Source organism: Arvicola amphibius, chromosome 2, assembly GCF_903992535.2.
Source record: "Arvicola amphibius chromosome 2, mArvAmp1.2, whole genome shotgun sequence".
NCBI classification, from domain to species: Eukaryota; Metazoa; Chordata; class Mammalia; order Rodentia; family Cricetidae; genus Arvicola; species Arvicola amphibius.
Window position 1 is genome coordinate 12,839,031 of NC_052048.2, and position 27,252 is coordinate 12,866,282.

The following is a 27,252-nucleotide window of genomic DNA, read 5'->3' on the forward strand; positions in this document are numbered from 1 at the left end:
TTTGGAGAAGACCTTTGGATCATAGTGCTGACCCAGCATGCAAAAGTCGTGGTTAGCTAAGTTTGTGCTTACAGTGGCCAACAGTACCACACTAACACACTTAGGCTTTTCCAGTCATTCTTTCTCCAGAAGAACTGCTTTTGCAATAATCAGTTATCAAAACCATAAAATTATGGTGACTGTAAATCACAGACTTGTAACAATTTAATTTTAAAGTAAGGGGCAAAGATTCCAGATGTATCAGAACACTGGTGGACTGCTTACTGGTTATTAATAACTAGAAAGTGGCATGAAATGTGTTCAGGCTTTGGAAAACTGGGAGCTGAAAACACAGACCTGAAATCACTCAGAAACTCAAGTTAACAGATAGGAGCTTTAAATCAGTTGTTGTGAATATGTTCAAAGACATGCAGGAAAACATAGCTTACAGACTCAGTAGCAGAGTACAATGTTATAATTAAATGACAATCTCAAATAAACAAACCAAAATTCCATACCCAAATGTGTACCGTGGCATAAATTTTACTGAGTGGGTTTAAAAGCAAACTTGAGATACAAAATAAAGAATAAGGGACCTAAATAAATATCCATGTTAATAGCATCTTAATTCCTAATTTCCTGTTTGAAGAACATCATTACTAAGACCACTGAGGAGAGGGAGTGAGGAGGGTGAGGATGATAACTAAGGAGAAAGAACTTAAGCAGCCTATGGGACAGGATCAAGCAGTCTTACACTTACACTTCTAGGGTCCTAGAAGGAAAGACAGAGAGGATGGGGCAGAAAATGTATCTGACAAAATAGCTGTGGGGGCTGGAGACACGGCGCAGTGGTTAAGAACATACATTGCTCTTACAGAAGACCCAAATGCAGGTACTAGAAAAGCACTAAACATTTAGACACTAAAGCGCTCAATCTAACTGGCACTTTAACACTCTAAGAGACAAGCAAACTTACAAAGGAAAGTAGAAAATGCTTTAACAATGAACAGAAAGAAAACAGGGTCAAAAGTTAGGTTTTTGAACAGACTAATTAATAAAATTGGCAAAACCCCTGCATGACTCCGTCCGGAGAGAAGCACGACATGGGAAAAGAACAGACGTCGTCAGGCTGAAGAATGAGCTGTAACTACAGACTGCACAGCATCAGACGGAGACGAGCTCATACACAGCTTTACAACCAGAATTCCAGCAGCTCAACAGATTTATGTGGCAATGGAACACCTGCATGAAAACTTACAGTCTTGCGGTTATTATTCTGGGGAGCAGCACGTAAGAGGGCACCTATGATGTGAACTACGCGATGCTCTAAACTGACAAAGCCGATGGATGTTGATAAACTCAGATTAATGCTTCTGTTGTTGAGGAAGCCGGTGGAAAGCAGGGAACTGACTCTGAGGGGTCTGCGGTGGTTTGAAGGGGAATGGTCCAGCTAGTAAGTAGCCTTTTAGATTTGAGTGTTCGACGCCAGCTACTGTTCAGGAATGAGTAGGAGGTGTGGCTTTGTCAGAGGAGGTGTGGCCTTGTCGGAAGAGGTGTGGTTTGTCAGAGGGGGTGTGGCTTGTCAGAGGAGGTGAGTCACTGGGGTAGGCTTTGAGGTTTCAAAAGCCCTTGCCAAGCCCAGTCCTTTGCGCTCCCTCTCTGCCTCGAACTCTCGGCTACTGCTCCAGCTCCATGCCTGCCTGGTGCCACTATGCTCCCAACCAGGATGAACCTGTGTCTCTTCACAGCCATAGAACAGACACTAAGACAGTCACTCAGAATCCACCTGGGTGATGGTGAAGTTTTGCTTCTGGACTGTGTAGGTAGCTTCAGGCAATCGCATACTGTCAAAACTTCTCTCGCTGTACACTTAACACCCAAATTTCAATTACTATAAATTTACCTCAGTGAGGTTAACTTTTTAGGTTAAAAAAAAAAAGATAACTTATTTTTATTTGGGATTATTTTGTGCATTATGTAATAAAACTAAAGCAAAAATACAAAAGAACACTAAATTTTTAAAATGTTTGAAAAACAGTTAATTTATATACAATGACAGGAAAAATACAGGTTAGGAAATAGGCTAGAAGCTGGCAAATGTTATACCACTGAAAGCCGTGTCCTTCATGAGAGCGAGCACAGAGTCTTAGGAAACAGCTGCCCTGCAAGTGAGAAGTCCGTAAATGGGAGCTCACGACTGACCACAGGTGTGTGTGAGCTTTGCAATCTCAGGAAAATCAGTGAATTCCAGGTTTCTCCATGGAGCCCAGAGATGATGTGAAGACAAGGGTATTAAACTGGTGTGTCAACAATGGGGCTAGAACTCAATGGAAAAGCACCTGTCTAGAATGTGCGAAGTTTGAACCCAGTTTCAAGTCCCAGGAATACACACACACAGACAGACACACACACAAACAAACACACACACACACACAAAACAGAAAACCTAGTGTGGTCTCCCCATGGAAACCAGGAAGGAGGTTCTCAGGAAACTGAAAACAGAACTACTGTTCAAGGCAGCTGTATCACTCCTGGGTACACACCCAAAGAAATCAAAGTCGCACAAACAGATACATCAGCACGTTCATGTTTACTCATGACGGCCAAAGAACGGAGCCAGACTAGGTGGGAAAAAGCAGTATATATGCACAATGGGACTTTACTCAGCCACACGTTCCCTCTCCTATGGGAGGGACTCATGCCCTTCTCCTATAAAAGCCAAAGAGCAACTATTAACACATGGGAGGCGGAAAGGTCTAAAGGACGAGAATAAGAAGAGACAGCAATTCTCAGGTATAGAATGTGTGTGTGTATGCGTGTGTGTGTGCGTGAGTGTGTATGTTAAATAAGGCAGAGGGGAATGAACTGTAAGAAGGAAGGAAAGGGGCAGGCGGGGAGGGAGAACAAGAGAGTAATGGAGAAAACCAGTAGGAACAGACACCAACAACAATGTCTGTCTGAAAATTCCATCCTGAATTCCATTACGTTCTACACCAGCTAAAGGACATTCTTCTTCTTATGGTCCGAACATAAGAATAAACCGGAGATGAGCCTGTGGATGGAACCCACAGCTATGTCCTCAACAGACTAGGTAAACATTGGAATGAGACAGACAGACAACAGCGGACAACTAAACAAGGGGAAAGTGGCAAAGGCGGCTTTCTAGGCAGTCTTCCCTGGGTGGAGTGGATGGAGCTGGCCTAATGCCACCTTCCCTCTGTGAGCGGCAGGTGCAGAGAGGACATTGGCTGACCTTTTAGAACTCACATACTTTCTCTGTGATGGTGTCACAGTTGGGGTAAGAGACACCTCAAGGGTAGCTCAGCTGTGACCCCATTAAGTGTTTGTGCCTCGTACCTGTGCTGACACCGCAGCACCCTCAAGAGGCGTACCACGAGTGTCTGCTGGCCTATCTGACTGCAGTTCCCAGCAGGTGGCCTCGACTTGTACTCTGTTGTCAGGTCTAACAGTCTCTTGCTTTGTCAAAGAATACAGAAGGCAGCCGCATGCCCAGCTCACACACTGAGGCCTTCACACAGTCCCTCTGAGTTACAGCGAGCCTTTTGCTGCTGTGGACCTTTGAACACCAGCATCCCAGTGAGCCACTGCACAGTCTATTCCTGCTTAGCCTTGGAATGTTAGAGATTCCGTGCTTAAAGACACAAATAGCATCCGACTTCAACAGCATCCAGAAGCAGTGACCAGGCCCTAGCAGCACCCTTGATGCCTCCAGGCAGATTGTCAGTGAGTTCCAGGGGGCCATCCACTAGGCCCGACAGGGCATCGAAAGGCACATGGAGTATAGACACATACAGGGTGACCACAACGGATGGCCTGATCCAGAGAAACCTGGCGTCTTCATCCCAGTGCAGGGCCCTTCAAAATTCAGTCCGCACCCCAGCATAGTAAGACATGCTGCCTAATGGAGACTTAACCAAAAGGATATGGGGCTCAGGGGATGAACTATGTGGAGAATTTGCTGGACACTGGTGTGGCTTTACTGACGCCAAACATGCTGAGGGCAGTTATGCTGGCCGACAGCTATGTTCAAGGCAGGGGGCCCAAAATAAAGATGAAATGGAGCCGAATGTCAGCACTCTGAGGAAGCTCCAAGTCACCCTACACGGTGGATTCTAAGGGGTGAAGGGAAAACGAGACAGCAGAAGGCTCAGACAAGTAAGCAGCCAGGAAAGTTCCACTCCATCGGGAACACGAAGGGAACTGACAGCAAGAATTTAACAAAGCAAGGCCATAATCAAATCATCACTTTGAAAAGATCATTTAACAGCAAAAAGGCGGGAAGACTGAAAGGGACCAAAAGTAGGGACAGAGAACTGAGCTGAGGTGATCCAGTAGGGAGCGTCTGCCCAGGACAGAGGCATCTCTGCAGATACAGGGGAAACATTAGGCATGGCAACGGGGGAGACGGCAGAATCGCGGGTGCTGTGGAAGTGAGAAAGTACAGCCCAGCTCCAACTAGAAGGCCCACAGGTGGCTACATCAGGTATGCGTGCAAAGCAACAGGTCTACATCTATGTGGAAGCAGGAAAACCAACACCACAGTAATTCTTCTTTATATGTGCAGGGACAAAAGCAGAGGCTGCTTCAGAAAGCACAGAGGCAGATCTAGGAGAAAAACTCATCTCTTAAGTCACAGAGAACTCCTGCCCAGCCTGTGCTGATGAAGGAATAATCAAATCACACAAAAGGCAAATCGCTAACAAGAGCGCCATCTACTGCTACATAAGGATAGTGCAGCAAAGAAATGCCAAACAAATAAGAAACAAAAAACAGAAAGGTGGAGAAAAGCCCAGAAGTCTCTGCCCACTTCACTCTGTGTATGCATTCACAAAACGTCTCATCCCTCCCACACACACACAAAAGTTGGCCCCCAAGGGGTTAGCACTTTCAATAACACGCAAGTGCTTTCATTTGCTCCTTTCTCCTGAAACCATCAATCCAGTCGGAACCCCATCTGAATCCATAAAACTCACCTGCCATCATTGCTACCAGGCTGGCTTTGTAGATGTTAGTGAGAGAGCCGAGCTCTCCTGTGGCTAGGATGGTTTTGAGATGAGCCTCCCCGCAGGCCTTTCGAAACTGGCTGATCTCGTCGTAGAGGGCTGGAGAAGAAAATCATTGAGGTGGTTAGAAAGCAGGCAAGAGCCTGGCAAGCCTTCAGAGCCAGAGGAACCCACTTCAGATTGAGGAGACGTAAAACGCTTGTCCCTTCCTAACCACCACCCCAATTTAATATCACCTACAGCATTCTGCTACGGTTCACACCCTGAGACAAGGAATGCCCAGTTTGCCACCGTGAACCTGTTTCTAAGTGCTGGCCTAGGGGTCTAGAGTCATAAAGCTTCTTAAACATCATTATAAGGACATGCAAATTATAAATAATCTCTACCTTTTCCATATGATTATGACCTGAGGGAGAAAAAACCAAATTTATCTCATATAAATGCTACTCATATGGTTACTATAGCAGTTTGCAAGCTAGAGAAAAGAACCCTGGGGTTCCTACTAATGCCACTTAGAGGAGACAGAGGCTCCTGCTAGGATATACAGCTGATCCTTCTAGAGAAATTATCAATGACGCAGAAAGAACAGGCTGCCCACTACTGAGGAAAGTTCACATGCATATTCCAGACCAAGAGGTGAAGCGCCCGGCAGGGTAAAACTACATGCATATGAAGAAAGCTATTGGCAGAGGTGTGCTCTGATGTGGCCTTCAATTGACCCTAACCCTAGATCCCTTCAGGACTTCTAGAGCTCCAAACAGTACCTGAAAGCAGTCTGCTAAGTAGATTAGACGGACAGACAGATAGACAAAGACGTGTACATAGACACATGACAAAATAAAATTGAGGGAAGCAGTTCAAGGTGACAGAAACCAATGAGCAAACAAAATACAATCAGATAAATATAAATACAAAATATAAATATAAAAATATATAAAACCCAAAATAAAAAAACAAAAATGCTGATAGACAAAACCAATATAGGTATCAAACTTTTCAGAAAAACTATGTAACAGTCTTCTGAGGATGGCAGTGGGGATTTTAGCTGTAACTCCCTATCATATGGCCCACCTGACTCGCAAAACTCAGGAAATGGAAAATCTTACCACAAGGGCCAAGGTGGTGCGTCTTAGGGGAGGGTGTTTTACACACAGGGACGTGGTAAGACAGAAGGCTTGTTACCTCCAGATTGTCCCCACAGAAGGTCTGAGGTGACACCACCATGGAGCTCCAGCCCCCTGCCCACTTCGCCTGACTTGCGGGAAAGCCGTCCGCCCTAAGAGCCCACCATGACACCTGTATAGGAATGTCTTCAATCATAACCCCACACCAGGCAGTAACAAATGACATCCTTACAACTCAGGAAAGTGACTGTGGGATGTTTCGTGACACTGAATCTAAAGAGAGAACATTGCTTTTGAGGAGCAACAAGTAAAATGACTTATAGCCTAAAAAAATCCAAAAACGCCAACCCAAAGTTAACGTTCGAGTTAAAATTCTACAGTAAGCTACTACCCGGGAAGCAGGCTTCACAGCAGATAGCTGTGCTGAAAAGCAGCTGCGTCACTTCCGGTCGGACCTCAGGCAACATTTCTCTCCATCATAGTTCTGTCTTCAGCGTGTAAATCATACCTTACAGGGTTATTATGAGATTAAAGGTGTATGTGTGTGTGTGTATGTGTGTGTAAGTGTGTGTATATGTGTGTGTATGTGTGTGTGTAGTACTTTGCATACTACCTGACATGTGAATTCTCAAACACAGCTTAAACATCACTATGAAATTTAGAATTTTGGTATTTTGGTAGATGAGTTTCCATCTTGTGATGTCAAACATCATATCTTATTCCCACTCCCTGTAGGGACCAGAAACTCTGCTGTATGGTCAAAATCTTGAAAAATATTTAATTACAGCTTCTGTTGAAGTGAACTTTGATTTGAATAAAAATTCTTAAACCATTGATTATGATCATGTCTATAGGAAAATATACAATTTTTTTTTTTTTTTTTTTTTTTTTTTTTTTTTTTTTTTTTTTTTTGGTTTTTCGAGACAGGGTTTCTCTGCAGCTTTTTTAGAGCCTGTCCTGGAACTAGCTCTTGTAGACCAGGCTGGCCTCGAACTCACAGAGATCCGCCTGCCTCTGCCTCCCGAGTGCTGGGATTAAAGGCGTGCGCCACCACCGCCCGGCTGAAAATATACAATTTTTAATGAACACAGGATTTATTTACCTGTAGTTAAATTAACCAGAAAACCTTGGTGTGTTTCATAACGTCACCATTTGGAGGGTACGTACGTTCTTTCCCAAATGGAGGAATTTGCAAGAGTCATCTGCACCTTGGTGCCCTCCCACTCTCAAGGCCTAATTTGCCACATCATTTTACTAATTTCATGAAATAACAATAGCATATATTCCTGACCAAACATCTTATAGCTTGATTTTATTCTAATTTTTGTACGTGTGGTGGCTGAGTAGGATGGTGGAAGACACTGGATGTCCCTCTTTGTCACTCTGTGCCTTATTCCCTTGCAACAGGGCTTCTCAAGGAACATGCAGTTCACCGATCGGCTAGCTCTCTGGCTAGTGAATCCCAGGTACCCACATGCTTCTGTCTCTCCAAGGCTGGTGTTACAAATGAGTCCCGCCATGCCCTGCTTTAGTCTATGGATTCTGGGACTCAAACTCGAACCCTTGTACTCAAGCGCTTTACTGCATGAACCCTACTTCTTTCCCACTCCAATCTGAATCCCTCAAGAGCCTAAAATACAGCCTCTTTGGAAAGAACACAAGAAAACTTCCTTGGAGGAAGTTTGCGATAAATCTTCCTTTTTCCTTTGTTTATCAGGCTTCTATCTATTGCATGCCTATGCAGAGGTGGAGGCTGCAAGACAGCCTAAGGGAGTTGGTCCTCCCATCCTGTGTGCCCAGGAACTGAACTGGTTATCAGCCTAAACAACATACCTTTAACTACTGAGGCATCACTCTGCCCATAATTTTTTTCTTTTCTTTTTTTTTCTTTTTCCTCTAAACAGAAAAGACTCTGGAGCTGGCACAGCTACTGTAATTTTTGAGTTGTGTGTGTTACCATTACTCTTTTTCTCTAAACTATTTATGTAGAGGGGCTAGTTTGCTTGTGTGTTTCTGGAAGGTTCAATTAAATAATCCATGTGACTGCAAGAGAATGGGGCAATTCATAGGTATTTATTCTTTACTAATAGTTTCCCATATTTTTCTTACATCCTTCCAGAGAGGCAAAAATCACTTTACAGGCTAAAACAAATGAAGAATTGTCCTAAGATTTATAAAACCTAAGAAATGTTACATATAAGACAAACCAACCACTTCAGCACAGCCTAAGCCAAAGAAACCACAGAGAAGCAGTAGTAATGTTCAGCTAGCTTTATGTACTGCGCCTTGACATTAGCGATAGACTCTGGGAAACCATGACACACATGGGTCAAAGAACTTGATGGCTCACATACAACCCAACCACACCCAAATCATGCCTTACCACACTCAACAGATGCCACAGGGTACAAATGAGTGAAGCAAGAGGAAACCCGAGTAGATTTCCACCCCTTTTCCCCCTCACCACCTCCCAAGGAAAGGACAATATGGTATGGTTCTACTGTATGGCTGCTGGACTATTTGGGTGGATGATGTCACCAATGACGACATAAAGGAAGAGATGCCCCTTCCAACATGATTCTCCCTGGGGTGTGATTACTCAAAGAATAAAGAAGCCATAAGTTTTCAAAGCATCTTCCCTTCAAAGTCCTGAGTGTTTCCTGCACATCGCTTGAATCACCTCTGTCACACAGCTGCTGGTTACATTGTATCTCAGACGTGAAAGACACAATGTGGTGAGATCCTAAAATCTTGTCCCTATCCATATGTATCTTCAGATTCTAAATAAGCTTGTACTTCCTCGGGCTGGAAAGATGGCTCAGTGATCAAGAGCACTGCATGCTCTTGCAGAGGATCCAAATTTGAGTGTAAGTACCCACATGGGGGCTCACAATCATCCATAATTCTAGTTCCAGCGAATCTGATGCTCTCTTCTGACTTCCATGAGTACCAGGCAGGCACACGGTACACAGACAAGTGCAAGCAAAATACTCAAATACATAAAAATAAAAAAATAAATGATTAGATATACATCCTCAAATAGTTCTGGTAGCAAGTCCAGTACACATGTGTCCACACACATACACACACACAAACACACACACAATACTAAGTGCATACTACAAATGAAACATGTGGAAGAACTTCACAAGGTAATCAAACCTTAGACTCTAGAAAGAGGCCAGCTCTCATCTAGCTTTAAGTATTCACTTTGCACTCGGATACTCAGATCCTGGCTTTCATCCCAAGGTATGAAAAGTTAAAAGGTCATTCAAGACCTAAAAGTACTTATTTTTGTATCCTTCCATATAGTAACATTTTTGAGGGTTAAAGAGATAGCTTATTTGATAAAGTGCTTGCTACAGAAGCATGAGGAACCAAGTTCCAGAAAACACGGAGAAAACAAGCCAGGTGTGGTGGCATTCGCCAATAATCATCTTAGCACTGGTAGAGACCAGAGGGTTCCTAGGGTTGCTGCCCAATTACCCTGGGTGAATTAGCAAGTCAATACCAGAAAGAGACCCTTTTTCAACAAATAAAGTGGATGGCATTCAAAGAATGATACCTCAGGTTGTCCTCTGGCCTCCACATGCACACACACACACACACACACACACACACACGCACGCATGCACACCCTTCATTCTCATGTGTCCCCCACACGCATACACACAAGTTTTAACTCCTCTGCAGCCCTCTGGCAGAGCAAGGCACGACAGCGCTCCCAGGTTTATATCAGGCCTTCCCAGGCCCTGGGTCTGCTAATCAGTCATGTCACTTGACAAAGTTCCCCAACTTCCCAAGCTCCTCCATTTTTCTTCATTTCACAGCCATTTCTCAAATTCTGAGAATAGATGTAAAAGCAATTATTCGGATGATTATGAAGGTAATCAACTAATTATGTTTCTTTCATATCCACCTTTAATAACAGGCACACAGAAAATGAAGATTAAGCGCTGCTTTACTCTAAAAGCTCAAGCAGTTAGAGCTGAGAGCGCTGGCCTTGCCACTGACTTAGAAAGACAACCCAGAAACCGTCTTGTGGCAGATCTCTAAGGCAGAGGAGCAGAGACAGGCAGGGAACTCGTATGTCACAGTGGGGTTGGGACACCCTTGAAGGATGAGGAGGGACTTAGTCTGCCATGGAAAGTGAGAGGCACCCTAACCAGTGATTGCTGGGAACTCCGGGGCAGAATTTATTGAGTAGAGCCAACAGTACTGAGCCAGGGAGGTGTTCAAAGAGTCTTAGAAGTGTTATACACTGGATCTGATCATGTGTCATGTGAACACTGACCAAACAGGTCACTGACCAAACATATATTCATGGGAACCAATTTCTCAGTAACGTGAAAGAAGAACACAAACATGGGAGGGGGTATGAGGATAATACCTGAGGTGCTGGATCATAATAGAGAATTCAAGAGCTCTAAAACACACACACACACACACATAGAAAGAGGCAGGCAGGCAGGCAGACAGAGGCACAGCTATAGATGTGTTCACGAATGCTGTGTCTACGCTTACATTAGCATACTTGCGAGATCTGACCACTGAGTGCACCTAGCAACAACAGCATCTTAACAGTGCTGAGTGCATTTGGCATCCAGATCTTAGCTTCTTCAATGAAAGGATCACAGTTCCTTGGAAAATAGGGTAAAGGTTTTAAAGAAAGTCAAAATAAGACCAGATTATCTTTTATAACAAAGGAAAGTTCAATGATGGGAACACTGAAAGGACACAGGAGCTGGCAGGAAGTAGCTCCCACTAATCAAATATTAGACGGTATCAAAACCAGCAATGATATTATGACATAAACACAGAAGGAAGACTAGAGGAAAAAAGAGGGAGGCGAGGAACAGGGAGAAAGGCACGTGGGTCTCTCTATAGAGACATATGTATGTCTGGAAAGCAGAGAGAGACTAAGGGGAAGGGCAGCCTATAGAGGGATATTGTGTGTGAATATGAGAAAAATGGGAGTGTGTATATTATGAAAATGTCATAGTGATAGGAAAAGATTACTGCCAAGTAAGTTTAAAAGAAATCTATGAGTTCTTGCAAAAAAAAAAAAAAAAAAAAAAGAAGGAGAGAGGGATGGGGAAAGAGAGAGAAGCAGGACAGGAGCGAAGCAGGCAGGAATAATAAGTTTAGAAGAAATGATGTAACTATGAATGGCCACATGGCAACAACTACTGGAATCATAACTGAAGAATTACAAATGGATGGTAAAATTCTGGATAAAAGTTGGATTAGAACTGGGATATTAGCAGTCTGAAAAGATCTCTATTCATAATCTATATTAACTACCTCTTAAAATGAAAAAAAAAAACTTCCTCATTTTATTCTGGAGAAATTTGGCAGAAGTCATCCTAGCCCAGTAAGATTTAATGTCCTCAAGAACAGGGAGAAACTTCAGCATGTATTCCCACCAAAAACACATAACTTGAACCTAGTAGAAGAAAACTCCAAGCCAATCAGAACTTGAGGCTCTGTGTGTGTGTGAAATCATCTTGTGTAGCACAGAATGGTCCTCCTGCCCCCACCTCCGATTGCTAGGACTTTAGCATCACCACTCTTGCTTTGTGAGATACTGGAGATCAAACCTAGGGCTTCATGCACGCTGGACATCCACTTTATCAATGGAGCTACATCTGTAGATCAAATCTAGGGCTTCATGCACGCTGGACAATCACTTTATCAATGGAGCTACATCTGTAGATCAAATCTAGGGCTTCATGCACGCTGGACATCCACTTTATCAATGGAGCTACATCTGTAGATCAAATCTAGGGCTTCATGCACGCTGGACATCCACTTTATCAATGGAGCTACATCTGTAGATCAAATCTAGGGCTTCATGCACGCTGGACATCCACTTTATCAATGGAGCTACATCTGTAGATCAAATCTAGGGCTTCATGCACGCTGGACATCCACTTTATCAATGGAGCTACATCTGTAGATCAAATCTAGGGCTTCATGCACGCTGGACATCCACTTTATCAATGGAGCTACATCTGTAGATCAAATCTAGGGCTTCATGCACGCTGGACAATCACTTTATCAATGGAGCTACATCTGTAGATCAAATCTAGGGCTTCATGCATGCTGGACATCCACTTTATCAATGGAGCTACATCTGAAGGCCCTGAAATACAGCTTAGAAATTATTAATAACAGAGGCTGTACTCTTAAGACCAGGACCATTCCAGTGAAGAAGTAAAAGGGATACATAATGACAGATGTAGACCTAACAATACCATCGGGCACCTGAAAAATCTATACAGAGCCCGTTCATCTGATGTTGGACATAACACAGTACTCTGGCTTGGTGTAATCTTGCTTTCATTTCTTGAGAATACATGATACATATTCAAGGGTAACGAGTCAACAGAAATTCAAATTAGTCTCAAATAGTTTATAAATTATACATAAATAATATATGTATATATGTATGCATTTACATAGACATATGTGTATGTATGTACACAAGCAAAAAAAGCCCAAAATATAAGTAATAGAATTTTATACCAATAGAATCTGCATGATACATAAACATGAGTTCAGCACACTATTTTTGCAGTTTTCTATAAGTTTAATAAAATTACTCAAAACTAAAACTTAAAACTGAATTTGGTATTTTTTTATACCAAATATAAAAAAAAATGGTCTGTTTAGAATCTAAGTATTTTCCTTATGGGAGGGCATTTGTGACCACCAACCAGTCTATGGTGCTAAAAGCTTCTAAAGCATGGTTTTATATGGAACATATTTTATATGCCCTTATGTTACAGCTTTCTATGTTTTTACATATAGGTCTATGACACAATTTTTAATGGCCATACAATCTTCCATCATACAGATGAAAAATGTACTCCACCATTTCCCTGTTGGTGAGGCCTAAGGTTGCAGACTTCGGCTATGATAAACAGTCCTCGGCGCAGTCCCGACGCCAGGTCTTTGCAGACCTCATCACTCTAGAGTCTTTGGTATGTTTTTTCTGCTCACACACTTCCAAGTAATATATGTTCATTGTTAAAAATTCAAACATTACAAAACTGAGAATTCCTCATTTAAAGAGAAAGGAAGAAAAAACAATTCTAACCACGTACCAGAAAAAATAATAATTCGGAAGGCTATTATAAAAGATGACTGACAAATGAAGTGGAATTCAAACACCACAGCTACGGATTAGTCAGAATAATGCAAAATTTAACAAAAAACATGCACCCGAGAAGCGGCTGGCGGGGTGACGCCATGTAAAAATCTGATAATAAATGTTTTGACTTATAATGAGGCTTTCAGGACTTTGAAGGGGGTGTTCCAGAAGCTCGGGATGGACCCCATTGCAGGTACTTAATATTTTCGCACGACTCACAGGAGTCGTCTCCAGCCTGTCCCTGGGGTCCCTCCCACTACCACCATGCTAACGAGAAGTGGAAGTCAGAACCCAGCCTCCCCATCATTCCTGGTTGGAGAACAGGTGAGGCCGTGTGGGCTGAGTGTCTACAACCGCGCTCAGAGAACCCAGTCTCACACACCAGCAGAGGCCTGTGTGCACCAACAGCTTGGGCCCAAGGGGTAGACAAGAAGCAGAAGGAGTCAGATTAAACTGTGGTTTTGGTGGTTTTTTTCTTTTTTATATCTATTTTTTAAACTGATAAATAAAAATACAAAAATTGCAGCAGTTAACGGGGTACCCTGAGATATTCCGAGGCACGTATGTTTTGTTCGGTATTTGTGTAAAGCAGCCATGGCTATCGCCTCAGACACTTGTCATTTCCTTACAGTCAAAGCACTGAGAACTTCTCTTTTAGCTTTCCGAGACGCGGCTCCTAACTGCTGTCTACAGGCTCCCTCCCACGCAACAGCTTACCACAGCTTCCTGCTCATAACTCCCTAACCAGGGGCAAACCCTTCCCTCGATCCGGTGACAGACTAACCCTGCAGTGCTGCCCCCGCCCCCCACCATCACCAGGACCTGGAGCATCTGCTCTTCTATTGTCCGTCTCACAGCAGCTGGGCGTGCACAGCATTTTCTGGAAAAGCACAGTTCTAACTGTAGAAAAGCACGCTAGTATATCTCACACGTAGAAAGCTGATCTGAGTGAGGTACCAAGTCCTCAGACACCATGACTCCTGCCTAAGGCATAAAGCAATTTCTCTTTGTTTCTTGCTACCCAAAAGCAGTTTAAAAATAATTGCTAGCGAACACAGCTAAGCAATTATTTTTGAGTGCCAGAGATGTTCAACACTGCACAAGGATGTCCTGAAAATAATACTTAAGATAATTATATGTACAGTAAAACACTTAATACAAAATTGTACAGCAACCTTTCATACCAAAAAGTCACAAAGTGTTCAAGAACGTGGTTTCATTCGCCAGAGCAATTAATTAAACTTGTAAGGGTAAAATAGAGATGGGCTTTATAAATCACCCAGCAGTAAAATAACCCACAAGAAATAAAACACACACATTTTTGCCAATACTATTGAAGTGTTAAAGAATCATAGCCTAAAAACAAAAGCCATGAAAGCACCCAGCTGCTGTAAGTGTCTCTGGACTCTCTCTGTAATAAACAACCTGGGAACAGCGGAACTAGATCATGGATTATGTGATTCCACTCCCAGAAAGTATCTATAGATTTAGAAATAGCTTTTCTGATGAGCTATTATTATTAATAGTTCTATAAAGGAAAACAAAAATAAGTTCTTTTGGGAGAGCTCCCATTTTTCTTGTGTTTACAAAAATAAGTAAATAACAAAAGGCAGATTATTGACCAGCTTCCCAGTATTTCGGGTGCAGATCATGTGAGGAAATGGAAGACATGCTGGCTTTGCTCCTGGAATATCATTCCCTCGCTCTGAAACTAGAAAGTTGTTAGTGTGTGCACTATAAACTAAGCCTATAGAGCAACACGGTGAGCAAGTGAAAGATGGAGATGATGAGGCTGTGGTCCCAGGACACACACCATAACCCAAATGCTCCGCTGAACACACTGTACCAGAAAATGGCAGTGTCTGGACCACTCAGTAGTCAAAACGAGAGATGCTCCATGGATACTTGGTCCTCAAGGCCAGAGGAGGCAGCTTTGGTCCTCGGCTCACAGAACTGAACTCCCAAACAAAGTCCAAATTTGAGGCCATCTCCAAGTCACTGGTTAATATATCAGGTGTATCTGGGTAGCAGAATCAAGAGCACCCCATGCATATCAACTACAGAAGGCATGCAATTATCAAAGCCCGCTCACAAAGTATATGGATGATGAGCCCTTTGTGGCAAAAGCTTTCTTCAGACAAGTTCTCCAAGAAATACAATTTAGGTGTCAATGTCAACATTAATCTGTGTGTGTGTGTGTGTTTACACATAGACATATATATCTCATGGAGTATTATTGACACTAAGAACGCCAGAGGCCTTTGGGAGACTCTCACAGGACCAGGAGTCTCTTCTCCTACTGCATCCATCCTCAGTTCTGACTATACCAGAACTGGCCCAGGAATGTGTGGGAAGGGCATAGCAGGATCATGACATAGAGACTTACTATGCTCAGCCTTAGTTTACACTTGTTTCTAGATAGCTTTTTTCTTTTTTTCTTTTTTCTTTTTTCTTTTTTTTTTGTTTTTTTTGTTTTGTTTTGTTTTGTTTTGTTTTGTTTTTTGTTTTTCGAGACAGGGTTTCTCTGCAGCTTTTTTAGAGCCTGTCCTGGAACTAGCTCTTGTAGACCAGGCTGGCCTCGAACTCACAGAGATCCGCCTGCCTCTGCCTCCCGAGTGCTGGGATTAAAGGCGTGCGCCACCACCGCCCGGCTAGCTTTTTTCTTTAAATTAAATTAACCCATTTCTATGCTATGGGACAATCTTTGTACACTGTAAATGTGTATTGTTCTCATTGTTAATAAAGAGAGAATGCTGGGAAGAAGAGTGGAGTCAGAGGAGTTGTGAATCAGATGCAGAAGAAGCAATATGGGAAGTTCACAGATGAGGTAAACAAGCCTAAGGGCAGCACACATATTAATAGAAATGGATTGGTTTAAGTTTGTAAGAGCTGGGTGGAGGCAAGCCAAAGCTATCAGTCGAGCATTTATAAATAGTAAGTCTCAGTGTGGCTATTTGGGAGTGGCTGCCAAGTCATAGAGAAACTCTGTCTACATTTCTATTAATCTACGTGCTGCCCAGAGACTTGTTTACTTCATCCACATACTGTCCATTCTGCTTTCCTACTTCCATGTCTGGCTGGTTAGTCCCTGCCTCACTGGCCCCTGGTAGGCTAGCCCCTAGCTGGCTGGGCCTGGCGGGCTGGCTGGTTCCCCTCTTCTCTCTGCTCACCTACCCCACCTATCCCTCCTCTGCTCAGCTATTGGCTGCTTGGCTTTTTATTAGACCAATCAGGTGCTTTGGGCAGGCAAGGTGAAACAGCAACACCTCTTTACATAGGCAAACAAATGCAACATATCTTTATATAGTTAAACAAACATTCTATTCCACAACAGAAGGGAGCTGGATTGAGAACTGGGGAAATGCTCGTCAGGTAATTCTGACAGCTAACAATAGACTCCTTGCTCTGTTCCAGGTGACCAACAGATATACACTTGTCAGCATGAGCAGGAGCCAGGAAGTAATGTCAGGACAGGACAGGGTGAATGAGCTAAACATGGCTAATAGAAAAAGCTTAACAGAAAAGATCATGCTACAAGGACAGGGGTGGAACTGAACAAGAGCTACATAAATAGAGAACCGCAGTCAGCGCTGCTCCAGTTGGGGTGAACTCAGGGATTTCAGTATTTCTTGACTACATCGCCACACTCAAGACAACACAACCACCAACAAAATCATCCTGAATAATCAAGAGAGCACTAAATCTAAATAAGATTCTTTTATTAAATTGTTAATGGAGAGAAAGGTAACTATTTTAATGCATGTCTTTCCCATGTGGCTAGGTTCCCTGATTTCAAGAGGACTCATTGATTCTGAGTCTCTGCTTCTCTGAAAATGATGGTGAGATTGCTGAGGAGGAAAGCGGACAGAAGCCTAGAACACACAGAACAGCCAGGCAGATGAGGACGCTAGTGCCCAGAGGTCTGGTAGCCAACATGGAAGACAGTGGAACTGGACATGGCTCTCTACAGGGGTAGAGAAGGGATCTGATGCCTGCTTCTGGCCTCCTTGGGCAACAAGCATGCATGTGAGGCATATATATAAATGCAGGCAAAACAATGATGTAGATAAAAGAAAATAAATGAAAGGAACAAGAAGATAAGAATGGGAATGTGGGGGCTGGAGAGATGGCTCAGTGGTTAAGAGCTCTTCCAAAGGTCCTGAGTTCAATCCCCAGCAACCGCATGGTGGCTCACAACCATCAGTAATGAGATCCGGTGCCCTCTTCTGGCCTGCAAGCATATATGCAGGCAGAACACTATATACATAGATACATACATAGATACATAGATACATACATACATACATAAATCTTTAAAAAAATGGGAATGTGATGGTTTGAATAAGATCCCCCTATATGGTCTCACTGCAGTCAGGGTCTGTCCTGATGTCCCATGCTCCTATTACCATCAAAGGCCATGCAGACACCCAGAGCCAGGATATTGTCCGGGCCTAAGCTGCTGTCAAGGGCCACGTCTGGGTCCATGGTTCAGCTGCAGCTGGGGTCTGTGTTGATGTCTGTGGCCAGTGTCACCTCAGGAGGCCTTAGGAATCATGTGACATGAAATCAGAGAGCTATCCTGAACCAGTCACGTCCTTTACTGCCCTGGCCTTGTCTCTCGCTGGCACTACAATAAAAGAGCTGGCCACTGTACTTGGGAGAGAGGGCCCCTACCCATCACCACAAGCGAGGATGAACCTACTCTGAGAGGCATTCATGTAGGGGAGCTGACTCTGCCACCGCACCCAAAGCGGGTGGTCCCAGTGGCTCAATCTGACCTGCCTGGTTAACACCCAAGTCCACAACTGGACCTTGGGTTGATACACCTCAGCATTTACCCCATCTAGGTCCTGCTGGAGCTCATGAAGAATCTGGCCCTGCAGAACAATACCTGCAAGATCTCTAAGACACTGGATACCCAGAAGAGCCCCAGGGAGGATCCAGATCAATGAATCATTGCAATGAACAGTTGCCAGTCAAGCTGATGGAACAAAGGGGTACACTGAACAACACACCGAGGCCTCCAGTGCCATCAGGACAGAGGAAGAGGTGACAGAGAGTCAGGAGAGAAGCAGAAGCTGAGATTTTTCTGTTTCTTATATGGTTTTTGTTCTGTTTTGGTTTACTGGGGAGTTTGTTTTTGTTTTTCTTCTTGTTTTTGTTTGCTCGCTTTGTTTTGTTTTCTTTCATGGGGGATGAAACAGGAATGAGGGGGATCATGGAGGAACAGGAGATGAATAGAACTGGGGTACATGATGTGAAACTCCCAAAGATTCAATAAAGAAGCTTTAAAAAACACTTGCCCCCATAGGATCATTTATCTGAATGCTAAAGTGGTGGTACTCTTTAAAAGGATTAGGAGGTGTAGCTTTTCTGGGGTAGGTGTGGCCTTGCTAGAGGAAGTGTGTCCCTGGGGGTAGGTTTTGAAGTTTCAAAAGTCCAAGCCAGGCCCAGTGGTTCTCTCTTTCTGCTGCCTTGGGATCCAGATGAAGTTACTTCCATACATCCACATGGTTCCAGTTACAACTTAAGCACCAAGCCTGCCTGTGTGCCGCCATTCTCCTTGCCACGATGACAACAGACTAAACTTCTGAAACTACAGGAAGTCCCAATGAAATGCTTTCATTTATAAGAGTTTCCATGGTCATGGCGTCTCTTCACAACAATAGAGTGTGAACTAACACAGGGAGCTCATATGCTGTCTCCTCACAGAGCTCGAAGCTCCAAGATGGCCCCATCGACTTCTGGGCCAAGAGACGCAGTTGGGGGCAGGGAGGCATTCTAAATGGCTAGGTCTACTTCTGTTGTGCTTTACAAAGAGCACCAGTTCATCTTTATTTGTCCACTTGCTGGAATCTAGAATCATTCTAGAAAGAAACATCTGGCCACATTTGTAAGAGAAGGTCTAGCCTGGGTTACTGAGGGGAAAAGAATCACCCTGAATGCAGATGGCAGGAGCCCTCCTCTGGGGTCCCAGACTGACTTAAAAGGATAAAGTGAGGTGGGCATTGCATTCATCTCTCTCAGAATCACAACTTTAGATTGTGTTGTGATCGCTCTGCCAATATGGACCATCTCTTAGACTGTGCATCAAGATAAGTCACTTCTTCCTTAAGCTGCTTTCACCGGGCATTTGTTATGGTAATAAGAAAAGCAGCTAACACACAAAATAACCTGCAAAACTAAGAGCATGGGGAAAAGAGCCCAAGACATAGAAAGGTAAGAGCCTGGTGGGCATTCCCACCATTGCCTTCCTCAAAACTACTATGGAACTCCTAATTCATAAACACCTAGTCTGAAAACAGGGCAGTGAATAACACAGCGGGTAATCATGCTAAGAATCAAAACGAAGACAAAATACTGCAATGGGGGAAAGGCTTAAGCCACTGCTGGCTTCTATTTAGAAATGAATTTCTAGCATTAAGTGTTCCTTTTCAATTTGGTTTGGGTCAAGAGGTTATTAACACCATAAAAATAAGTTAATGGAAAAGTGCGGTCTAGGAGAAAAATGTGTTATTCTATTTTGTGGAAACGCCTACTTTGGGGAAATTATTATCTCAAAAACAGCCATTCCTAAGTCTCTTAAAGGATAACCAACTACATCGAAACCCATTTCCTATTGGATTTTATTTTTCAATTAGCAGAACTTGAGAGACAAGCGCACAAGTTATAATATAAACTACACATCTATGTCTCCACCTGTTTCTAGAAGACATAAGGACATACAGTTCCACATTAATTTAAACTACAACACATATTTCCATTACCCCAACTCTGAAATCCGTGACCAAAAGCAGATCAGCAGAATACACGGGAACAAGAATATATATAAAATACGACCATTAAGAAGAATTGAGACTACCCAAAACACATGTCAGCAACAACACAAAAGGGGGCACAAGTAAAAAAAGATGTTTGTGAACTGTCAAAAATGGCAGCACAGATGGGGAGTGATGGGAAAGACTGAAGTGCAGCGAACGCTCCAAGCTGAGACCTGTTCCCAACTTCACTTGCAGTCACTCATGGTGGCCATGTAAGTGAACCAGATCAAGCCTGCAGGATGCAAATAAACAGGGTGTGGAGATTTTCAGATGGGACAGGCCCTTCTTTTCTGCCCTGGAAGAGGAGGTGTGAAGGCTGGACCTCCAGAAATCACCTGAGATGATGGGCGTACCCTACTACGGTAGTAGACATGCATGCCTCTGAAGGGACAATGCCACCTGTCAAGGTCTCTGGCAGAACACTCGAAACACGTCCCTCTGAGCACCATGTAATTCGCTGACTCAATCTCTGTTACTTCCTAACGAAACAAATGGTTCACAGGTGTTGAACGATGGAGTTAGATTAAACAGACAAACATTTACAGATAAACATGGTCATCTCGCTCAGACCTGCTTTCAATATCTGTAGTCTCAACAAACAGGGATCAACTGACGTCTGAAATTACTAGCTGGAAGATTCCAGAAATAAGCAATTCCTCGGCTTTACATGGCACTGGTGGTGAAATCTCATGCTGCCCCACTTTGTCCTGCCTTGGATGTGGGACATCTTTGTCCAGTATGTTCACACTGTATGTGCAAAGCCATCTCAGCTATCAGACTGACACATCTCAGTGAAGTAACACATAGTGACCAGCAATATGGCTCAGGTGGTAAAGATGCCAACAACCATGTCTGATGACCTGAGTGTGATCCCCGAACACACATGGAGGAGAAGAGAACTTACTCTCAAAAGTAACTAATCTCCACAGTTGAGCCCTAGCATGCACACACGCACACACGCACACACACACACACACACACACAAATAAATAAGTAAAAATTCACAGTGACTCCCCACTGATCCTCCATACTTAAAATATATATTTTAATTTTTACTTGATGATGGAGGACTTTCATTGGTTAATTAATAAAGAAACTGCTTGGCCCAATAGGTCAGAACATAGGTGGGCGGAGTAAACAGAACAGAATGCTGGGTAGAAGGCAGTGAGACAGATGCTCGAGGCAGTCGCCATAGGCAGTCGCCATGCTTCTCCTCTCCAAGACAGACGCAGGTTAAGATCTCTCCTGGTAAGCGACCACCTCGTGGTGCTACACAGATTACTAAATATGGGTTAAAGGAAGATGTGAGAATTAGCCAATAAGAGGCTGAAACTAATGGTCCAGGCAGTGTTTAAATGAATACAGTTTCCGTGTAATTATTTTGGGTAAAGCTGGCCGGGTGGCAGGACACAGCCCATCGCTCCATCTACAGATTGGCACTCCAATATGGTGACTAAATCCACTTAAAAACATGAGAAGGCTTTAAATAAAGGAGAGAGAGAGTTTAACACAGCTTTTTGCTGGTTTTACTGCATGGAATAACTACGCTCCTAATTATACAAACAGACCTAAGTTTCTGCAAACAGGGAATGGCCTAGACTAAGAAGAGCCTCAAAAGGAATACTCTTAGCCTTGCTTTCTGACCTTTGACTTGTGACCTGGAACTTGCCTCCCTTCCAGATCCCCATGTGACCCACCAGGAGGGGCTGGAGCCCCTGGGAACAAGTGCCGGCACCTACCTTCCCACTTGCCAGTCAGAACCAAGGTCCTGCTAATGACCACATCGATTTCGGTGGCTCCGTCCTCCACGGCCAGTCTGATCTCTTCCAGCCGTGTCTTTAAATGAGTCTGTCCAGCTGGAAAGCCGGTGGCCACTGGGGAAGATTAAAAAGAAAGGAAACAGGGAGGGGGAGAATAAGCAGAGAAAGAAAACAAACTTGAATTGGTCAGTTCAAAAATACAGCATTTAAAGAGGAAAACATAAATGGTTTATCACCACTCATGCAACACAAGACAACGCACGCACAGGGTAGAATGCGAGTGCACACCCAGTTTAGGGGAAATGGTACCATGAGCCTCTCTGGGAGACCAGAAGTGCAGTGATGTCGCACAGCACACTTAGTATCTAGCATCTAACTAACTATGGTAGCTGACAGGAATAAAACCATTGGTGGGGCTTTATAAGACGGACACTGATTGAGTACAGCTGGTTGCCCAGACTTACCTATTTGCCCCAATCTGATTTCCACATACTCACGAGTGGACACAGTGAGCTACAGCAACAGATTTCCCGCAATGTCTAACACAAGCAGCAGCAGCCAGCAAGGAGAAGCCAGACAGGAGGGAGAGCACCTGTCACCGCAGGGGAGGGAGAACACCTGTCACTGCAGGGGAGGGAGAGTACCTGTCACTGCAGGGGAGGGAGAGCAATTGTCACTGCAGGGGAGGGTGAGCACCTGTCACCGCAGGGGAGGATAAGAATCTGTCACTGCAGGGGAGGATAAGAACCTGTCACTGCAGGGGAGGGTAAGAACCTGTCACTGCAGGGGAAGATAAGAACCTGTCACTGCAGGGGAGGGTGAGCACCTGTCACTGCAGGGGAGGGTAAGAACCTGTCACTGCAGGGGAAGATAAGAACCTGTCACTGCAGGGGAGGGTGAGCACCTGTCACCTCAGGGGAGGATAAGAATCTGTCACTGCAGGGGAGGATAAGAATCTGTCACTGCAGGGGAGGGTGAGCACCTGTCACCGCAGGGGAGGATAAGAATCTGTCACTGCAGGGGAGGATAAGAATCTGTCACTGCAGGGGAGGATAAGAATCTGTCACTGCAGGGGAGGATAAGAACCTGTCACTGCAGGGGAGGGTGAGCACCTGTCACTGCAGGGGAGGATAAGAACCTGTCACTGCAGGGGAGGATAAGAACCTGTCACTGCAGGGGAGGATAAGAACCTGTCACTGCAGGGGAGGATAAGAATCTGTCACTGCAGGGGAGGGTGAGAACCTGTCACTGCACGGGAGGGTGAGAACCTGTCACTGCAGGGGAAGATAAGAACCTGTCACTGCAGAGAAGGATAAGAACCTGTCACTGCAGGGGAGGATAAGAACCTGTCACTGCAGGGGAAGATAAGAACCTGTCACTGCAGAGGAGGATAAGAACCTGTCACTGCAGGGGAGGATAAGAACCTGTCACTGCAGGGGAGGGTGAGCACCTGTCACCACAGGGGAGGATAAGAATCTGTCACTGCAGGGGAGGATAAGAACCTGTCACTGCAGGGGAGGGTGAGAACCTGTCACTGCAGGGGAAGATAAGAACCTGTCACTGCAGAGGAGGATAAGAACCTGTCACTGCAGGGGAGGATAAGAACCTGTCACTGCAGGGGAGGGTGAGAACCTGTCACTGCAGGGGAGGGTGAGAACCTGTCACTGCAGGGGAGGGTAAGAACCTGTCACTGCAGGAAAGGGCCAAGTCATCATGAAAGAACAAAGACCTATGTTTCTGAGTAGACATTTTCCCTCAGCCTTCCCATCTCTGATCCTAACCACGCCTACTGTCCCTTCTTACAGGTGTAAACTCCTCGGGTCTGCTATGGTAAGCCAAACATTGCCCTGTATGTAAATGAGAACACTCCCAGCTAATGCACAGAGTTGGTGGAAAAGGAAGAACCACAAAGGGATGGCTGTCAAACACATCAGCAATCCTCTCAAACGGGCTACAGACAAATGTGGCACAGGGGCTGGAGCAATGTCAGTGCCTAGAAGCATGACTGCTCTTGCAAAGGACCCAATTTCAGCTCCTAGTCCCCACATGGTGGCTCGCAACTATCTGTAACTCATTTCAGATGATCTAATGCCATCTGGCTCCTGTGAGCACTCCTAGGAACCTGATTTGTTAGAACCCATGCAAGCACAGACATAAAAAATAAATCTTAAAAGAAAATACAGCAATCACGTTTCATTAATAAAATAAGTGGTTGCTTTTTATAAACTTTTCCTTTCTCTTCTTTTCCTTTCTTTTTGAGACATGGTCTTTCCATGTAGCACAGGCTGGTCTTGAACTAGCCTTAGCCTCCTAAATGCTAGAATTAACAGACTGTTTAGTTAAAGTACCAGGACATTCTCGTAGCTGTTTTAAAAATTAGAATCTAATACTATCTGTCTCCATCTGTCCATCTGTCCATCTGTCCATCTATCCTGATGTGAGAGGGTCTTCTGTCTAAGTTGATTTCATTGGTTAATAAAGAAACTGCCTGGCTCATTTGATAGGCCGGCCCTTAGGTGGGTGGAGTAGACAGAACAGAATGCTGGGAAGTTAGTCAGACCGCCGTGCTTCTCCTCAGGGAGACAAATGCAACGAAGCTCCGGCCCAAGATGGACATACACTAGAATCTTTCCGGTAAGGCACCACTTCGTGGTGCTACACAGATTATTAGATATGGGTTAATCAAGATGTGAGTAAGAGGCTGAAACTAATGGGCCAGGCAGTGTTTAAATGAATACAGTTTGTGTGTTGTTATTTCGGGGCATAATCTAGCCAGGAGGCCGGGAGCCGGGCGGGAATGCGGCCCACAGCTCCTCATCACTACACTATCTAGCCACAGACACAAGCACTGAGGTTTTTAAAGGTCTGTTCATTTTTCATTTATTCATTTAATGTGTGTGTGCATTCACAGTAAGGTCAGAATCAGCTGTCTCCCTCCACTGTGTGGGCTTCAGGGATCCAACTCGGCAGCTAGCCTTGGCAAGAGGTACCTTTATTTCACTAGTGGCCCTTCACTAGTGGGTTTTGAGGGCTGATTCTCTCCCTAGCTCATCCCATACTTTTCTAGTTTTTTTTCTTCTGACATCAGCTAACTCTGCAGCATGAGACTGATCATGTCATGCTCTGCTTAAAGCTCTGCAGAGCTAACACTGTCATCCGAACAGAGCCCCATGCCACCAGCTCTCAGCAGCTTCTCCATCTTCCACTTCTACTCCAGCCCATCCTGCCTTTAGACCCTACAATTACAAGCCTTTCTGTTCCCCGAATGTGTTTTTGAACCTATACATATGCTAGCTCCTACCTAAATATCAATCCCTGCCTTGGCAACAATATTAGCTCCTCCTAATACCTTGAGGCCCAATGCAATGATCACCGATGCTGGGATGCACTCTTACTCTAGGGAAACATTCCCTGTTCAATCACCATTATATCACACACATGCAACAGAATGCATAGACGTGTGTGTGTGCATGGTAGCGCTGACACCATGACTTTATGATCCTCATAAAAGGAAGGATTTCCTTAGGAATGGAGATATGGTTCTATATGTTTAGGACCTAATATGTCAAGGGTTGGGGTTGGTATCTTTTACCTGTTTGTTTTTGAGACCTCACTATGTGGCCCAGATTGGCCTCAAACTCACAGTCCTCTCCCTGAGCACCTGAAGCGATGGGATTCTACATATGTGAAACCATACCTACTCTACGTAATTTTAAGACATGCTAAAATCATGCGTCAATACAACTGAATATATGAAGTCAATGCAATCACAGTATGGAGGGCACTGCATCCTGGCTGTGCTAAAGAACTTGTAAAAGTCACCACAAGTCTTACCTGATGCCACAGGGATGTTGCAGCCTGCAGCCTTCAGGGCTTTCACGGCGTCGCACACCCGGGCGGGATAAACACAGACCGCAGCCGTGGTGATGCCTAAGAGGGAAAGCATAGCAGCCCCTTAACATGGAGCTCGGCTCAGACTACACCTGAACTATCATTCCTTGGACAAACCTGGCAGAGATCAAATGAGAGGGGAAAAGACGCTGCCCACACGGCTGCCACAAATGGAAGGATTTAGTTTAATTTTTTGACATTTATCTTCTGTTGTGCACAGGGCACAGCAAATATGTGGAGGTCAGAGGTCATCTCACAAATGTTGGTTCTCTCCTTCCCACCATGTGGGTTCCAGGGATCAAACTCAGATCCTAACCTTGGCAGCAAGTCTCTCTCCTAAGTCCTCTCACCCCTGGAAACGTTCTCCTTTGCTTTTCCTTCTAACCCCTGAAAACACAGACTAACTGTTGACGTTTCTAGTCATAGAAAAGTTGAGACATCATTCTTTGAGGCTATCTAACAGAATTTGAATATTTTTCTCCCAACTGTTGACATAGGTTTCTGTCCCGCCCAGTCTCGCAGCCGTTCAGTACCATAGAAACACACAGAGGTCTACATTAATTATAAACTGGTTGGCCTATTATCTCAGGCTTCTTATTAACTCTTACATCCTACATTAACCCATAATTCTCATATGTGTTAGCCATGTGGCTTGGTACCTTTTATCAGTGAGGCATGCTCATCTTGTGTCCTGTGTCTGAGTGACTACTGCAGGAGGGGCCTTTCCTCTTCCCAGACTTCTCCTGTTCTGGTTGCCCTGCCTAAACTTCCTGCCTAGCTACTAGCCAATCAGTATTTTATTAAGCCAATACAAGTAACAAATCTTTACAGTGTACGAGATCATCGCCCCACAGTACTTCTCTCCCCCTCTTTTCTAAAACAAGAACTCTGAATCTAATCTCCTTTGTCTTACTTTTATTCCTGGCCATTACCCATAATAACTTGTAACCAATGCTCTAAACAAAGACAAACATCCATAATCCATTTATTGGGAATGTGAGCATAGTTTTCTAGGCTACTTTCTGCTGATTGGGGGTGCTGATAATCTTATGGGGACCTAAAGAAAATTTAGGATTATGGTCAAATCCTGACTGGAATATTCTGTGAAGCTTGGTCATCTCATCCAGCAGTCTTGAAGCTGTGCTGGATGTAGAACTCCGAGGAAACTCCAACAGAGGTCATCTAAAATGGTGGATCATCTGGGCCACCTGCTCTTATCGGAGTTTTTTTCAGGGGATCTTCCTTGATCAAACCTAATTTTTCTTAACCCAGAATGAATCCACAGCCTGTCATTTCCTGTGGAAACAAAAGCAAAACCTCTTCTCCAAAGTAACATATCTTTTTACTTAAATTTTGAAGTCAAAGCATTTTCAAAGTATATATGTTGGATTAATCAAGCAACATTTATAATCAAATGTCTTTCAGAAGCTGTTGCTCCTTCCTCAGTTATCAAACAATCCAAAGACAACACAACAACATATAGTATCCATATTTTCT

General features: G+C 44.1%; 1 protein-coding gene across 1 annotated transcript in view; it reads right to left on the reverse strand.

The window, feature by feature from the left end:
• Nucleotides 1-27,252, reverse strand: part of Dera (deoxyribose-phosphate aldolase) — a 90,478-nt gene that overhangs the window by 36,804 nt on the left and 26,422 nt on the right. The window contains exons 4-6 of the mRNA XM_038318932.1: nt 25,699-25,794; nt 21,844-21,978; nt 4,974-5,102 (exon numbers count right to left, since the gene is read on the reverse strand). Coding sequence (XP_038174860.1) covers nt 4,974-5,102; nt 21,844-21,978; nt 25,699-25,794 — 360 coding nt within the window. The remainder of the gene's footprint in view (nt 1-4,973; nt 5,103-21,843; nt 21,979-25,698; nt 25,795-27,252) is intronic.